The following is a 17,005-nucleotide window of genomic DNA, read 5'->3' on the forward strand; positions in this document are numbered from 1 at the left end:
CAGAGATTTCCAACATGGTGCCCACGGTTGCCAATGTGACCACCAGCATCTCCTATGGAACCCACAACAGGTCTCCATAAATATCCCCTCAAAAATCCACTGTGAATGACAGTTCACTCTTCCTGCTCAGCCTCTCCAACACTGAAGCCTTTATGTCACACCCGTGGCAGCCATTTTGTGTCATGCACACCCCACAGCAGCCATTTTGTGATATATATACCGGTATATATACAGTGGAACCTCGGTTTATGAATTTTCAGTTTATGAACGCTGCAGACCCATCTGGAACGGATTAATTTATTTTCCATTACTTTCAATGGGAAAGTTCGCTTCAGTTTATGAACGCTTCAGTTTATGAACAGACTTCCAGAACCAATTACACCCATGCTTCAGTTTATGAACACTTCAGTTTAAGTACTCCGCGGACCCGTCTGGAATGGATTAATCCACATTCCATTACTTTCAATGGGAAAGTTTGCTTCAGTTTATGAACGCTTCAGTTTAAGTACTCCGCGGACTGTCTGGAACAGATTAATCCACTTTCCATTACTTTCAATGGGAAAGTTCGCTTCAGTTTATGAACAGACTTCCGGAATCAATTGTGTTCATAAACCGAGGTACCACTGTACTATGTTATCATGGTAGCCATTTTGTGACTGATTTTCATGACACTTTCTCAAAATTCTAAGTGTGTTCCCTAGCATAAAAAGGTTGGCCACCTCTGATGTAAACGATGCTGAACCAGACAGACCAATGGTCAGACTCAGTATGAGCCAGTCTGGCCAGGAAGCATCTTACCCCGGGGGGGGGGGGGGGGCAGAGCGCACCATGTGATACTCCTAGACCAATGTAAAGTTTTCATGTCAGGCTTGTTCTGAGTCAATAAAAGACTCTACTTTTTGTGCTACCCATCTCTCGCTTCCCATCTGCCTTGCCCCCAGCATGACAGGAGCTGAACCAAACAGGATATGCACACATTCCCTTAGGATTTATTTTTTTAAAAGACAGTTGCCTGCATGCTCAAAAAAAGAACGTGCACACTTTTTCTTTCAACTTGGTTGTGCAACTCATTTTTTTATTTTGTATCCAATATAACGTTCTTAAAGTGCATCCTATCATGACTGTACCGTTGAGTGGGGAAGTTATTCTGTGTACACTACACAGCAATAGAAAATTAAATACAGGCCCCACCCCCGTTCCGTACCCTTTCAGGTCCAAAAGGACCTGTGCACCAGCGATTGAGCATCAATTCAATGTGCCTAAAATGGTCACCACCTGCAACTAACAAAGTGTTGCTGTTTCATGACCCTTGAAAGTCTGATGCTACTGCATCATTCTACCTCATAGGAGGGACGGCTGTTTGCTTCTCTGTTCCTGTGCATGAAAGATAATTAAATGGTTTGTCCCCCATTATTACCTACTGAGGGAGGTTGTTCCTTACCGTAGAAAGTGAGGTAGCCAAAAATGGCGGTCAGCAGGTACATGACAAACATGGCGAGGATGGAGACATTTGCTACATTCTGCATCCGGCGCTTGGAGGCCCTAGGCAAAGCACAGAGAGTTCACATCTACGGTTTATAACCTATACTTAGCGCCAATCCCTTTTCAGAGTGGTGTCGGGAAACAGAACCTAGGATTTCTGGCTCCCAAGCCCTTGCCAGACAATGGAGACTTGAGGTCTATCCCATTCAAGGTGGAAACCCTCAGTCAGTGCTGGTCCCCAAGCACCAATCAAAATGCAGCACGCAAAGATAACAGGTTCCCCCTCCAAGGCCTGAGAGGGTATCCCAGAGGCCTCTGGGGCAACCTCTCATTTCCCAAAGAGAAGGGCACCTGCCACTCATGTGACCTGGAGATGATGACTGGCTGGATTCCAAGTGGGTGTGGTGATGTTTTATGATGGCTGGGTGGGAATCCAGCCCCCGGGGCAGCATCCCGGGTTCAATAAGGCTGTCCTTGCCCCCCTGTGATGTGCTCCTCCTATTCCAGCCCCCCGCTTTCCCCCTGTTAAGAGTTAGAAGGGCCCCCTGTAGTTTGGGGGAACTTATTGCAGGGGGAGGGTGCTGTTGGGCTCATGCCCTGCTTGTGGGCTTCTCCACAGTATTTGGCTGGCCACAGGATACTGGCCTATACTGGCATGATCCAGCAGCCAGATTCTTCTTACATTTAGAGAGTTTTTGTCCAATGTTTCTTTTTCTTTGAAAAAAAGAGAGGAATCTTTTGCACTTTCTCCTACCCTTCTTGGGGAGGGGTCAACCACAGCACTCCCCCCTCTCTTCTTCCTTACCCCCTTTTAAAGCGTTGGAAAAGAACAGGCTTCCCCTCTTTTAACCTTCAATCATGCCTGCAGTTTACGCACCTGCGCAGCTCAGTGTAAATGGGCAGAACCTCTGGATGGCAGACAAAGGCAAATGCCAGGATGGGGATGGCGTACGCCGTCTGTGAAAGGAGAGGGAGTAGAAATCGGTTATCTGCTCCACTTGCCGCCTCCGAAACCCAGGAATTCTTGCTTCAAGAGCAGTTTCAATGGACAGTGCTTGGTGCTACTGGAGCTGCAAAGACTCTTGCACTACACCCAACAACTAGCTGGCTCTCAAGCACTTTGTTAAGCTCTGTGCATTGGACTTTGGCTCACCCATTCACACTCACCCATTCACCTCCATACAATGCAGTGCAAACGGGGCTCCGTTTCTCACCTGCAGCTTGGAAATGGCAGCTGATTGATGGAACAGCAACACAAACCTCTACTATGCCTGCCCACCTGGCTGTCAGGTAAGCAACACAAAGCACCCTATCCTTGCTTTGCCAGTCTGATTGGCTTTTATATTGGTAAGGATGTGACTTGCAGAAGCCAATTGGACTGGAATCAGAGGCCTGAGATGAGCCGTATTTGGTCTGGGGGCTGGAGGTTCCTACCCCTGCTATTAAACAACACTAAAATGAATTGAATTATTTTTGGGGTCTATTACTTATATTATTATTATTATTATTAGTAGTAGTAGTAGTAGTAGTAGTGTTATTAATAATAAACATATTGGGGCAATGAAAACAGAAGCTACAAATTCAGAAGTAAGCTACTGGCAAAACTGAAAAGCGATGGCAAACATTGACAACAATGCCATGTTTAAATTTCCAAAACGGAAGGTGTATATTTACACATTTTTCTGTGCTCTTTCCCTTCCTGTGCCTTACCATTATAGTAAGGTTTTGACACTGGGGCATCATACTAGAGTTTGGCCATCCTTTGCTTCACAACTGGTATACCAGAATTCATGCCAATCACTGCAGATTGAATCTTTCTAAAAGTGAGAAGATAAATTACCATTCTAGCGCATCAAATGCTTCATCTGCATCCATGAACTTCACAGTAGCTTCTTCACTATTATAGCATTATGGGAATTAATTATTGCAAAGGCTGTTCTGATATTACCTGAGAAGTTCGTCCCTAAATATGAAACCTGCTCCTGAAGTTTATACTTACAGACTGTCTTTTTTTAAACTGCTCAGTCAATTATGCAGGGAAAATTCAGCAGGTCCCAGTTCAGTAGGTCCATACCAGGAATCATCAGCCTGTGACCTTAGGGCAGGCATCCCCAAACTTCGGCCCTCCAGATGTTTTGGACTACAATTCCCATCATCCCTGATCACTGGTCCTGTTAGCTAGGGATCATGGGAGTTGTAGGCCAAAACATCTGGAGGGCTGCAGTTTGGGGATGCCTGCCTTAGGGTCACATAACAAAGAGTGGTAAAAATGAGTGCAAGGGGAGTGGCAGAAAAGGAGGGGCTCCCCCCATTTCTTGCACCAATCCTGCCCACCACTAGTATGCCACCCCTGAGGAGAAGAGGCCCTTCATGGAAAAGGTTGCCCATTCCTGGTTTAAACTACCTTGATGTTTTATGAGTAAAAGTAATCCTAGCTTCATTCCAGAATTACAGTATCTGATGTATACATAAACATTTTGGAAAATGATTTGTCAGGGGTTGTCTTCATAATTTCTCAAACTTTTTGGAGTCCCCTGTCCATAGCAAGCCCAAGTGAGCCGCCAGTAGTTTTTACTCAAGTTTGCTTGGCATTCGTCTTCCTCACTTACTGGAAAATGAAATGTCTTCCTGGTATTTCTGAAGTAAAAGGTAAAAGGTAAAAGACCCCTGGACAGATTAAGTCCAGTCAATGGCGACTATGGGGTTGTGGCGCTCATCTTGCTTTCAGGCTGAGGGAGACGGCGTTTGCCCAAACCACTTCTGGCACAATGGTACACCGTAACAGAAACCAGAGTGCACAGAAACGCTGTTTACCTTCCTGGCACAGTGGTACCTATTTATCTGCTTGCACTGGCGTGCTTTCGAACTGCTAGGTTGGCAGGAGCTGGGACAGGGCAACAGGAGCCCACCCCGTCGCGGGGATTCGAACCGCCAACCTTCTGATCAGCAAGCCCAAGAGGCTCAGTGGTTTAGATCACAGCGCCACCCGGATCCCTACTTCAGACCCACATTTGAAGTATGCGCGCGCGCACACACACACACACACACACACACACGGGCTATGAGATCTCCCATAAAAATCTACAAGTTCACTTCTAAGCTCTTCATTTGATGCAGTTTCTCTATGCCTTGCAGCCACTTTTAAGCCACTACACGTCCCCCAGAAGTTTTCAGGATCCCTCCTACTAACCTGGGAGTTGACAGTGAAGACTTCAGCAGCACAGACATCATCATCGTCATCATCAGACCCCAAAGTGCCATTGTTCCCATTATAGTAGACGGGGGGCTTTTCAGAGTGCGTCCCATTGAGGGGGCAGGGAATCTCAAATTTCTTGTAGATCACCTTTATGGCGGGAATGAAAACTGATGTTGAATACCAAGCTTGGAAAAGGAGCAAGGAATGGAGGGAGAAGCTGCCCCAAAATTCATTTCTGCGTTAAGTACTAGTAGCCCTGGATACCCATTTCCTGTTAGACCTGGCAGCTTATAAAGAAAACACAATTCTCCAGGTGGGAGAAGAAAATTCCCGTCAACTCACCGAGATGAGGAAGAAACACATACAGGTGAGGGAGAGTCCACTGGTATAACCAAGATAACCTGTGAGGAGAAGGAGGGAAAGAGAGAGAGAAAGAAAGAGAGAGAGAGAGAGAGAGAGAGAGAGAGAGAGAGAGAGAGAGTTAGTTAGTTCACATCAAGCTTCCACATAGAGTAAATGATAAAAAGGATTAGAACAGGCCCCCTGTTCAGTTCTTTTCAACCTGCTTGTAAACAACATCATTTCGTGCTCACCATGTTATCTCTATGCCAGGGGTAGGCAACCTAAGGCCCGGGGGCCGGATCCGACCCAATCGCCTTCTCAATCCGGCCCACGGACGGTCCGGGAATCAGCATGTTTTTGCATGAGTAGAATGTGTCCTTTTATTTAAAATGCATCTCTGGGTTATTTGTGGGGCATAGGAAGTCGTTCATTCCCCCCCCCCCGAAAAAATATAGCCCGCCCCCCCCACAAGGTCTGAGGGATGGTGGACTGGCTCACGGCTGAAAAAGGTCGCTGACCCCTGCTCCATGCCAACAAAAACAGCACCTGTTGGACCTCTCCCTATCATTCTGCTAAAAGGCACAAGAGCCCTGATCACAAACATACATACATACATACATACATACATACATACATACATACATACAAGCAGGGTTAGGGCTGGGGGGAATACTTGAAATTAAAATTTCTGCAGTTTTGCTGTACTAGTAAGCATATTTAGGCTGCCATACAGAAGGGAAGTTGGGGGGATACGGTGAAGATATTTACTGGGTGCTTCCAGAACACCACTATTTTGTGATGGGGTTCAATGATGCACCAACAAATTCAAGTTGCACAACTGAAGATGAATAGGCATTGTTTAAAAGCAAACCTGCTTCCGCTAAAAGAATTGATACTTTTTTCGCAATAAGGAAAAGTGACAGAAAAATGCACTGGGTAGCGTGAGACAACGCTTGCCCGACACGCCCTCGTGTAACTTCCATGCAAACAAATCGGAACCAAGTGTTACATAAAAAGCTAGTGCTGTCTAACCTCTCTGCAAACTTTGTGCTAACACAGAATGAATGCTCCATAAATAGGTTGTCTGGAAGGGACTGCCGTGATTCACATGGGCAGAGGTCTGCTTGCAGTGGAGATACAGTGGCTTCCTTAAAAAATATTAATTACTTGACCAGGAAAGGGTGTGTGTGTGTGTTGTTTTACTTCCATCTGTGAAAGGACCCTCTTAATGGTGGCCACGGACCACCCTGTCTTCATTCCAGGAACATTCTGGGAGCACAGAAGAAAAGTGACAGCCTACTCTAGAAGCAAACTTTGACACCTATTTATTTACTTAAAATAATTTTCTGAAGACTGGCCCAATCCCCTGCAACAGGACATACAGATTCTTCTTCACCCGCAACATTTCCCATGGGCATGCAAGCATACAGGGAGCAGGAATTCCCCGGAGAAAGTAGAAGGTTTGGCGGGACAGTGTGAAAACAGGATGCTGCTCATATGACGCCAAAGCTGATTCCCTCCAGCAGAGGGCGGGAGAGACACAAACAGCACACAACATTGCCTTCAACTCTCAGGAAAGAAGGAAGGAAATGTTCATTGCAGTGACACAGGGCCGTCTTTAGCATATGCGCCGCCGGGGTGCAAAGATCCGCCCAGAGCCCCCAAATTAAACATTGTTTTGACTCACCCGCCGGAGCGCCGCTTGCAATCACGTGCACCGCCATTGCCGCCTATCGTCTGCCCAATCAGCGGAAGCAGCCACCTGTCACTCATGATTGACGCAGCGGCAGCCAATACATAGCGGACATTGCCACAGTCACCAATCGCCCGCCAGGTAGATAGTTAAGAGCTTAGGCGGCTTCAGCGGTGGGCGCCTGGTGCTCCCCAGAATTCGGCGCTCACCCCTTGCACCCCCTGGTAAAGACGGCCCTGCACACACACACACTGTGGCTGGGCCATTGCTTATCCACCATGGAGAGATGCTCTCCACCACTTACCCAAATGTTTCATCATAGCCAGGGGCAGGATGACACAAACGCTTACAATGATGATCAAGACATTCCCGTTCATGTACCACTCTCTGAAAACGAAACAATATCAAGGTCACAACAGGCAATGGATGCTACGTTTTCCCCCTTGGGTGAAGAGGCAAAAGAAAACAGGGCTCCTGCCCTTTAACAGTTGCATCCAAGAGGGAATTCGGGCAGCTTTCCTCGCCTTTGCGCAACAAGCTTGAATTCCCCCTTCTGCACAGCGGCTGCAAAGCAGCAGGCTCCGTGTTCTCCTTGGCATCTGCTCACTCAATCCTGTCCGAGCCTCCATTAAGTCTATATGGATATTAATGAGCAAGAACAACCAGCAGAATACTTCTGAAACAGGAAGCCATGTTACACGTGCTGTAACAAAAAGCAACAAATGCTCCTGCTACCCTCAAGGACTAGCAGCTTTTATAAAGTTTGGGGGAGCTGGTGTCCATGTCATCAGAAAGCTTGTCCACATGGCAAATGCCTTTTAAAGTGCCTCAAGGCTCTGGGTTATTTCTGCTGCAACAGACTCAGGTTTGCCATTCCCTGCTACTGCAATGTGCTCTGCGTGGGGCTTCCCTTGGGATGGATCTAGTAGCCGCAAATAATGCAGAATTTTGCAGCCGGGCGGCTGACAGGAGCCACTGGGCATGCACGCCTTACACCGGTACTGAGGATGTGCACTGGTTGTCAGTCAGCTACCAGGTCATGTTGAAGGTCTTGTTGACACACAAAGCTCTGAACAACTCAGGTCTAGGTTCCCTGAAAGATCACCTGTCTGGTAAGACTTTGTGGCATCATACCCTACAGAATATCATAGGGTGGTGGCCCAAAACAGCCTGCACTTTCTGCTTTTGCCCCTGTACTGTAGAATGTGCTTCCCTTTGGTGGCTTCATACATCTTGGGAAGAATTATCTTTTGCCCAGGCTTTCCCTGACCCGTAAGATCAGACCCTGTCCTCCATTCTCTGGATTTCTGCTTCATTGATTTTTGCATGTTTTATGTGTTTCTATATTGTGGTTATAATCGTTTTAAGTCGTATTTCTATTTTATTATTCTATTAGTCGTATTATTCTATTTTTCTACTTAACTAGGCAATTTATAAGGTATATTGGGTACCAAATGCTAGGAAAGGCCCTCTGCCAGAAGCCTGGGAGATCCAGCAGCTCTCAAGATGAGGTGGCACAGCGCTGGATGAACCAGACCGTATAAGGAAGCCTCAACAGAATATTGATAGCTTTAATTTTTAGTTTTCAAAAACGGACTTTCCTAACCCCAGTGACTCCAAGTGGAGGCATGAGAATAAAAACCACAAAACGTCTTCTAGACCAGGGGACTACCCTGAGACAGCATTTTGCGGGAAGTGAATTTAACTGTACACAGTGACAACCCCCACCCCCTTTTAGTCGCTCCACATAATCAGCCAAAAGATTGTTGTTGTTTAGTCGTGTCCAACTCTTCGTGACCCCATGGACCAGAGCACGCCTGGCACTCCTGTCTTCCACTGCCTCCCGCAGTTTGGTCAAACTCATGTTCGTAGCTTCGAGAACACTGTCCAACCATCTCATCCTCTGTTGTCCCCTTCTCCTAGTGCCCTCAATCTTTCCAAACATCAGGGTCTTTTCCAGGGAGTCTTCTCTTCTCATGAGGTGGCCAAAGTATTGGAGCCTCAGCTTCAGGATCTGTCCTTCCAGTGAGCACTCAGGGCTGATTTCCTTCAGAATGGAGAGGTTTGATCTTCTTGCAGCCCATGGGACTCTCAAGAGTCTCCTCCAGCACCATAATTCAAAAGCATCAATTCTTCGGCGATCAGCCTTCTTTATGGTCCAGCTCTCACTTCCAAACATCACTACTGGTGTAGCTTTTCTTTTCCTTATGAGTGAAATGGAAGGCAAGTTTTCTTCTACCATGCTCTTGATTAAAGTTCCGTGAAGCCCACCAAGGACCCTCCCAGCTTCCAGGGCTACCCCTTCAGCTGGAACAACCTACCTCACAGGGTTGTTGTTAGGATAAAATTGGAGGGGGGAGGGAGAAGAAAAAGGTGGTCTATAAATATAATAAGTGAATACAATTTATCCAACTCACAGGCACACTTTCTCCAACAGTAGCAGCCCTGGACCTCAAGGCTGACTGAGCAAGATTCTCCCTCACCCCAGAAACTTTGCATTTTGATTTACTGTTTTTAACAGCTGGGGGTGTGAGGTTCAAACAACATGTTACACAACACAGCTATGTGAAACATTAGCCCATAGGTTACTTTGCTATGAGGCAACCTTGGAGACGGGGGGGGGGGTGATTTTTGGTGCAGTAACGGCAGGGAATGGAGGGATGCTTAGCCTTCTTCTTTCTGGTCACTTTCCTCTGCAAAAACTCCTTCTTTTCCAGCCACTTTTTCTCCTTCCTTTTATCTAACTCTGGACTGGATAATGTTACAACACAGCTGTGTTTTGAAGTGGTAGTTTGGCCCCAGGTTCAGAGCGAACATCAAGTACAATTGTCAGGGGGCGGGTTGTAATTCACTTTGGGGGGGGGGGGAATGTGCCCTACACATTTCTGTTTGAGAGGGGTCGGGTCCTCCAATTCATGACACTGCTGAGGAATGGCTGGGGGCAGCCAGGCCCCAGAAACTCTCCTGCTCAAGGAAGGCATGTGAAGAGGGCAGCAAGCCCCACACTGGGAGCCATTTATAGAAGGGAAATGGAGCCAAAAATGGCCAGCTGCTTCCCTCCATAAAACGGCTCCAAAGGCCTCGCATCAGACCTAGCTTGAAGGGAAGGGCCAAGATGGCGGGGGGGGGGGGAGAGAGAGAGAGAAGGGGAAGAACCCTGATCCACTTTCATCGCAGGTCACAGTGGTCCTACGATGGCTCCAGAGGGAAGGTCAGTGTGGGTTCAGATCCTTAAAATAACCACGGATGTGATTGGGTGCTGCCCCCAAGTTGACTCTGATGTGAAACTACTGGGTGTTTTCACTGGCTCAAAAACAGATTTTAGTTTAAAAATCTGTTGGCCGTCGTTAAATGAAATAAAAACAACTGTTACGCCTAAACATAGACTAACCTTGTAAGAAGAAAAAATTATAAGCATAGATGTACAGAACAGTTTACTTGTTGGATATGTAAAAAATATGGAAAGACAGGAAATTTAATGAACATAATGTTAACTACTGTGTGGAAGGCGGTGGAGGTCTATGCAATGATTTGATCTTTATTTCGTGCTCGAAAGCAATGTGTTATACCTTTATATTTCTTATCAGCTTTCTTTTCAATACTTGACAAATGTATTCCAATGTGTTAAATTCTTTATTCTTTTTTTCTTTTTTCTTTTCATTTTAAATGTGTACATTTTAATAATTCTTTTCATTGTAATAAAACTCTTTAATAAAAAAACTGTTACAAAGTTGAAATCACACACAAAAAAAACTCCTGTGGAATAAGCTGAGGAATGCATCCAGGCAGGGCCAGGGAACCTGGGGTGAGCTTCCAGGACTCCAAATCCCATCATCCCCCACCAGCAGAGCCAGTGGGTCAGGGATGCTGGGAATTCTAGTCCAACTATATCTGTAGGGCTGCAGGTTCCCTATGTTCACACTAGGGGTTGAGGAAATAGGTGTTAATTGCTTTAGTAGTACTTAGGGGTCAAGTCTGGTTGTCCTCAACATGGTGCCTATAGGAGTAATGATGCCTAGGAAAAGAAGGAGGGAGGAAGAGAAGGAAGGAATTGAAGACCGTGTTTGTGTGTGTGCGTGCGCGTGTGTGTGTTTCCCTCTGGGAGCTTGAGCTATTGTTGTTGTTTATTCCCCTCTCTTTCTTGACAACAGCGGGGTGGGGGGGAGTGTCAGTGTTTGGTCCCCCTCCTTGCAAGGGTTCTTTTGTATATACCTGAAGAAGCGAGAAGCGAAGTTACAGGGAACCAAGCAGAGGGCCTTCTCGTTGGTGGCGCCCGCCCTGTGGAACACCCTCCCATCAGATGTCAAAGAAATAAACAGCTATCTGACTTTTAGAAGACATCTGAAGGGGAAGTTTTTAATGTTTAGGGAAGTTTTTAATGTTTGAAGTTTTATTCTGTTTTTAATGCTCTGTTGAAAGCTGCCCAGAGTGGTTGGGGAAACCCAGCCAGATGGGCAGGGTATAAATCAATCATCATCATCAGTGGTTGTTTTCCCCTCCACTCTGGAAGTTCGTGCAGGGGCAGACTCTGGCAACCTTTCACAAAATGGCGCCCTGAGCAAGGCCAAAATTTGGCACCCTCAAATGGATCTTCTCAATAGCACATCTCCCCAATTTGGTGTCCCCCAGCTTGGCACCCTGTGCGGGGCAACCACCCACACCACCCTAAACCCAGAGCTGGTTTGTGTTTGTTGTTGCCCTTCCTCAGCTCTGGGGTTCTGATGCTTCCTACCCAAATACCCAAGTTCTGTTCCTTGGTTTGCCATCCCATTTCCCCCTGCCAGCCATAGTTCTTTCTGGGGTCTGTTTGCTTGCTTTCCAACCTCCTTCTCTCTCGGTGACAGATGTTTGTGTCGTGTTCCCACCCCTCTCCACACACACACACACACACCGCCTTGGATAGATATGGACTCTGTGCATTTTCCCTTTTTCCTGCTCCCAGCCAGGCAGGAGGAGAGGGGACAGCAATCGTACCAAATTCCACAGGCCACCACAGGGATTTTGTGGCTGGCGTAGCCCGACGTGGCAACCATTTTGTTGCAGCGCTCACAATTCTTTTTGAAAATGCCAAAAGGGCTCAGAAAGGTTGCAGATGTTCTGGTTTAAGCAAGAGCAAGTGAGGCCCTACTAAGTCACCTTCTATTTATTTTTGGACTAAATGTGTACACTGAGTGCGGTTACCAGCCCTTCCTAATTTTTTAGAAGAGGAAAACAGAAACAACCGAGGGGGGAAGGTTAGTGCGGGGCTGAGAATTGAACTGGAGGTTGTTTTGCTTACCCGTTGTCCCCTGACAGCCCTAAGAAAGTTTGGATCACGAGTGGCAGCTCAGATTTAACGATAAACAAGTAACTGGACATTGCTGTGAAAAGAGAAAAAGCCATCAGGAGGATTCCCTTAATTTCCCTTCTTGACCTGGCAGGAGGAGAGCAATCAGCAGGGCCACAGGACAGAATTTTCCCACCATTTCCCAACTGAGCCAAATCGGGTAGCAGGCATGATGCGGAATTCATGAGAAAACCGTGAGAGTTTCAGCACCCTACACAATTCTTTGCCCACAACATTCTCTCCTGCTAGCAGTAATACAGGATAGATTTGGCACAGACAAATGGACTAAACAATCAGGGCAGTATCCAAGTAACATGCCCTGTAAGTGCAAGGATTTCCATTTGCACAAGAAGACTTTCTCCTCCTCTAATCACCCTGTGCAAGCCCCACACCCTCCCAAATCTTCTCTGAAGGGTTGGGGGAACCCCTGGAGCAGTTTGGTGCCTGGAGTGTGTGAGTGCCTGAAGGCGGTTGGAGGATGGATGGCGGCTAACAGATTGAGGTTGAATCCTGACAAGACAGAAGTACTGAAGGACCAGTACCTGAAGGACCAGGTGCGCAGCCTGGGAGTCATTTTGGACTTACAGCTGTCCATGGAGGCACAGGTCAATTCTGTGTCCAGGGCAGCTGTCTATCAGCTCCATCTGGTACGCAGGCTGAGACCCTACCTGCCTGCAAACTGTCTCGCCAGAGTGGTGCATGCTCTGGTTATCTCCCGCTTGGACTACTGCAATGCGCTCTACATGGGGCTACCTTTGAAGGTGACCCGGAAACTACAACTAATCCAGAATGCGGCAGCTAGACTGGTGACTGGGAGCGGCCGCCGAGACCACATAACACCGGTCTTGAAAGATCTACATTGGCTCCCAGTACGTTTCCGAGCACAGTTCAAAGTGTTGGTGCTGACCTTTAAAGCCCTAAATGGCCTCGGTCCAGTATACCTGAAGGAGCGTCTCCACCCCCATCGTTCTGCCCGGACACTGAGGTCCAGTACCGAGGGCCTTCTGACGGTTCCCTCGTTGCGAGAAGCCAAGTTGCAGGGAACTAGGCAGAGGGCCTTCTCGGTGGTGGCGCCTGCCCTGTGGAACGCCCTCCCATCAGATGTCAAGGCAATAAACAACTACTGATGAAAAACAGCTACCGGGTACCAGATTTTTAGAAGACATCTGAAGGCAGCCCTGTTTAGGGAGGCTTTTAATGTTTAATTATTTTATTTCATTTTTCTGTTGTAAGCCGCCCAGAGTGGCTGGGGAAACCCAGCCAGATGGGCAGGGTATAAATATATTATTATTATTATTATTATTATTATTATTATTTGGGGGGGTGCATGGAGGGGGGGAGCGGGAGGAAGTTCTACTGCACAAACGGAAATGCTTGAAAGGATGAGATGCTTCTTACCATTATGTTGGGAGACAATCAATAATACCTACAGGTTGTGGAGCCCCAGACTTGTGGAGGGGGTCGGGTGGGCTTTGTGTTACTGTGACCGATTGTTTCTTAGCCTCACAGAATATCTATGGGTCGGAACAAGCCCTTACCTCCTATGTTGTGTATCGAGATTATCACAGCTGCAACCACTTTGCCCCCGTGGCCAAAAGCCCGGAGCCCCAGCTGTTCGTAGGCTCTAATTCCTAGATGAAAGAGAGAGACAGATTCTTGTTGTTCTTGTTTTTACAAACAGCTAGGAATTCACCTTGTTACCCATGGCTCCCGGTTAGTGTCACCAGTTCCTCCCCCTCCCCTCTATTTACCAGTGAGACTTCTCCCACCATTAACATCGCCACTCCCCACTCCAGCTCTCACAAGACATTCCCTATCCTGCCTAGTCAGGAAAGTGTGCGATTCTACATAAAGATAGCGAATGGAGGCCCAAACATGCTCTTCAGGGATAGCTTGCCTGGTCACAGCTGACACAAAACACTACAGAGATCTAAATCAATTGCAAATGCCAATTCACCTCATCCCTCAATCATTCTAAAAACCAGGACTCTGGGCACTTTGGAAGTTGCAGGTGGCAGAAGTTGTGCAAGAGAGGCTGAGTAGAACTTTTAAAGCATGGGTTTATCTGCCATGGCTTGTCAGATTTGGCAAGTGTCGGCACTGTTCCAAAAGCCTTCAAAACCTCTTCAGCCAGAGGCAGCACTGAGGAAAAATAAAGATATGTGCGCTCACACATACAGCATGTCCGTGAAACCTTTCTCGAACCAATTACAATTCTCTTCTAAAGACACTGTCTGGCTCCAGGCAGAGGGATTAAGTTCCCCTCGACCAGAACACCTTTGATTTGTGCCTCCTGGGGCGAGTACAGATGGCATCCGAGGAGCAGCGAAGGGCTTCTGCCGCTGCCCACAACTTACCCACAACACCAGCGCATTTCAGCAGCAGGTGGATCGAGTAGGAGGACAGCAAAGCAATGCAGATCAGAAGCACCCTAGTGAAAAGATGGACAAAAGCGAGATCAGCCACACGCTCTTGTCCCAGGGGCAGGGCCTGCCAACTAACTCCCTCCCTCCCCCCCCCCACCGGCAGCCAGGCACCGAATCCCAGAGGCCACAGAGTCCTATCAAACTTCAGACCAGGGCAGTCCAACTTTTCATACCAAGCGGGCAGCAAGTGTACTTTGATGTGGGACCCATGGGCTGCACACTTCCTTGTTGGGCAGACGGGGAGCAAGGCCGACATTTGTCCTAGAGCCCTCCCACCTTTCCCCCAAAGCTGGCAAAGCGCTAAGTAGGCTTTAGGAAGGAGGCTCTAGGACCCTGGGAAAGCCTCATGCCTCCTTCCCAATGCCTCACTTACCCAGATGTGGGAAGCCAGGGCGAGGGCTGGGGAAGGGGGAGAATCAAATGTTGCCAAGGAAGGGCAGCCCAAAAAGGCATTGAGGGCCGGATGCAGCCCTCGGGCCACGTGCTGGACCTCTCTGTTCTAGGCAGCACATCTGCTTCGCATGCCGAAGGTCCCGGGCTCCATCGCTGGCATCTCAGGTCCCTGCAAATGCTACCGATCTAGATGGTCTGGCTCTGTGTTGGGCCGCTTCCTCTGCTCCCACGAGCCCCTGCTTGGGAGTTTGCTGCTCTGCTGTGCTCCCCAGAGGCAACTCTGTGCGTTCTGCCCTGCCAAAGGCCTGTGCCCTTGGGTGGGATGAGTGGGGCACATTCCCACCTTCTCCCCAGGGCTTTGAAGCCTCCCTGGCTGGTGTGTGCTAAGCAGGGGCACTCACACAAAAAGGACGATCCCCGTGTTCCTCATGGCGTAGGCCAGGCCCAGGATGCCGCTGCCCATGATGGCGTTGCTCAGGTTGAAGACCGACATGCCGAAGGACGTCTTCCCCTCAAACTGCAAGTCAGAGGGGAAGGAAAAGTCAAAAACCAGGTCAGAGAATAAATGGCGGGGCGCACGCAACGCATGCAAAGGGTTTCGCTTTTGTGGAGGGGGAGAGACCGTGTTGTGGGAAATGCATTGTTGACGACAAGAACAACAAAGCACAGCAGGGAAAGGGGGTCATACGACTTTCTGGACTACAGCTCCCATCATCCTTGACCGTTGGTTATGGTGGCTGGGGCTGATGGGAGTTGGGAGTCCAGCAATATCTGCAGGGGCACAGGTTCCTCACTCCTGACATAAAGGGACTGGCGCCAATGGCAGAATCCAGGAGCCAGGAAGAGAAAGGAACTTGGAGAACATGGTGTTCATGCTAGTAGTTGGGGGGGGGGCAGAGGGTCCTAGGTCTTGGCTGGCAGGAGGAATTTGGGAGGCAAGGCATAGTGCAAATGTTTAGACCAGCCTTCCTCAACCTGGTCCCTTCCCGCTGTTGAAGGACTACAGAGCCCATCATCCTTAACCACTGGCTAGAATAACGGGCTGATGGGGGTTGCTGACTGGGGAAGCGCCTCAGTCTGAACTGGGAGATGCTCCTCTGCTCAGGCCTCAGAGCATCTGGAGCAGATTGGGCTAGTGAAAGTCTCTTGAAAGGCAGAATAAGGAAGTGGGGTGGGGGTGGGGCTTTAAACTGGCAGGACAGTTTTGATGCGCAAGGTACGAGGAGGAGAGACAACAGTAGGACTGGCAGTCAGCTTCTAGGAGAAGAATGGCCAGAGTTCAGAACAGACAGGTCTCTAACTCTTTGACACGGAAGCTCAACTTTAGCATCCAACCGATATGGAACCAACCATTGTAGTCAGATTCAGTGGGACTGGCATTCTTCAGTGACAAATTATGGATGTGGGGTCTGGTTATCTGCTGGGTGGGTAGTCTGGCCCTCTAGCCTATTTTGGGTTTAATGTCTCTTCTCTTAAAGAATTAATAATTATAATTATACTCTAAAGAGACTTTTAAAAAGGGGACAAAATGGCAGACATCACTGGGGCCTGCCCACCCATGAGGCAAGGTGAGGTGACTGCCTCAGGCAGCAGGATCCATAGGAGCAGCATGTCTGACCTCCAAGAAAGACATTGCCTGTTGCTGCTGCCATGGTGAAATCAATGGCTGCGGTGCACACGTTGGAGAGCTGTATTAAGGATGTATTCTTAGTTTTAGATTTCGATTTATGTCGAAATTGTTTTCTATTCGGTTGTGTATTTTTTGATGTGGTTTATGTATTGTTTGTGACTTTTGTAATTGTACTATTGCTGTATTGTTTTGATATTCAACTGGAAGCCGCCCAGAGTGGCTGGGGAGACTCAGCCAGATGGGCGGGGTACAAATAAAAAATTATTATTATTATTATTATTATTATTATTATTATTATTATTATTATTATTATCCGCTACCTCCTTGGCAGCCCTCCCCCCAATGTGGACTCTTGGCAAATAGGAGGCACTGCTGGTCTCCTCCCATTCCTAGGGAGGAAAGTGGGGGGCTGCCCTCTGGGGTCTCCTGGGTTCTGTACCCACCCAATGTGATTCAGAGCAGGCCCCTTCCCACACACACCACCGCCACAACGGCCTTTGATTCCCACTTCAACAAC

The 17,005-nt window shown here is 48.0% G+C and overlaps 1 protein-coding gene across 3 annotated transcripts in view; it reads right to left on the reverse strand.

The window, feature by feature from the left end:
• SLC38A5 (solute carrier family 38 member 5) overlaps nucleotides 1–17,005 on the reverse strand; it is a 78,532-nt gene that overhangs the window by 12,091 nt on the left and 49,436 nt on the right. For all 3 annotated transcript variants that reach the window (XM_035140341.2, XM_060268978.1, XM_035140340.2), the window contains exons 4-12: nucleotides 15,260–15,375; nucleotides 14,397–14,470; nucleotides 13,578–13,670; nucleotides 11,992–12,073; nucleotides 7,018–7,100; nucleotides 5,021–5,079; nucleotides 4,673–4,825; nucleotides 2,360–2,439; nucleotides 1,442–1,542 (exon numbers count right to left, since the gene is read on the reverse strand). In XM_035140341.2, coding sequence (XP_034996232.1) covers nucleotides 1,442–1,542; nucleotides 2,360–2,439; nucleotides 4,673–4,825; nucleotides 5,021–5,079; nucleotides 7,018–7,100; nucleotides 11,992–12,073; nucleotides 13,578–13,670; nucleotides 14,397–14,470; nucleotides 15,260–15,375 — 841 coding nt within the window. The remainder of the gene's footprint in view (nucleotides 1–1,441; nucleotides 1,543–2,359; nucleotides 2,440–4,672; nucleotides 4,826–5,020; nucleotides 5,080–7,017; nucleotides 7,101–11,991; nucleotides 12,074–13,577; nucleotides 13,671–14,396; nucleotides 14,471–15,259; nucleotides 15,376–17,005) is intronic.

The sequence above is a fragment of the Zootoca vivipara genome, chromosome 16 (genome assembly GCF_963506605.1).
Source record: "Zootoca vivipara chromosome 16, rZooViv1.1, whole genome shotgun sequence".
Lineage (NCBI taxonomy): Eukaryota > Metazoa > Chordata > Lepidosauria > Squamata > Lacertidae > Zootoca > Zootoca vivipara.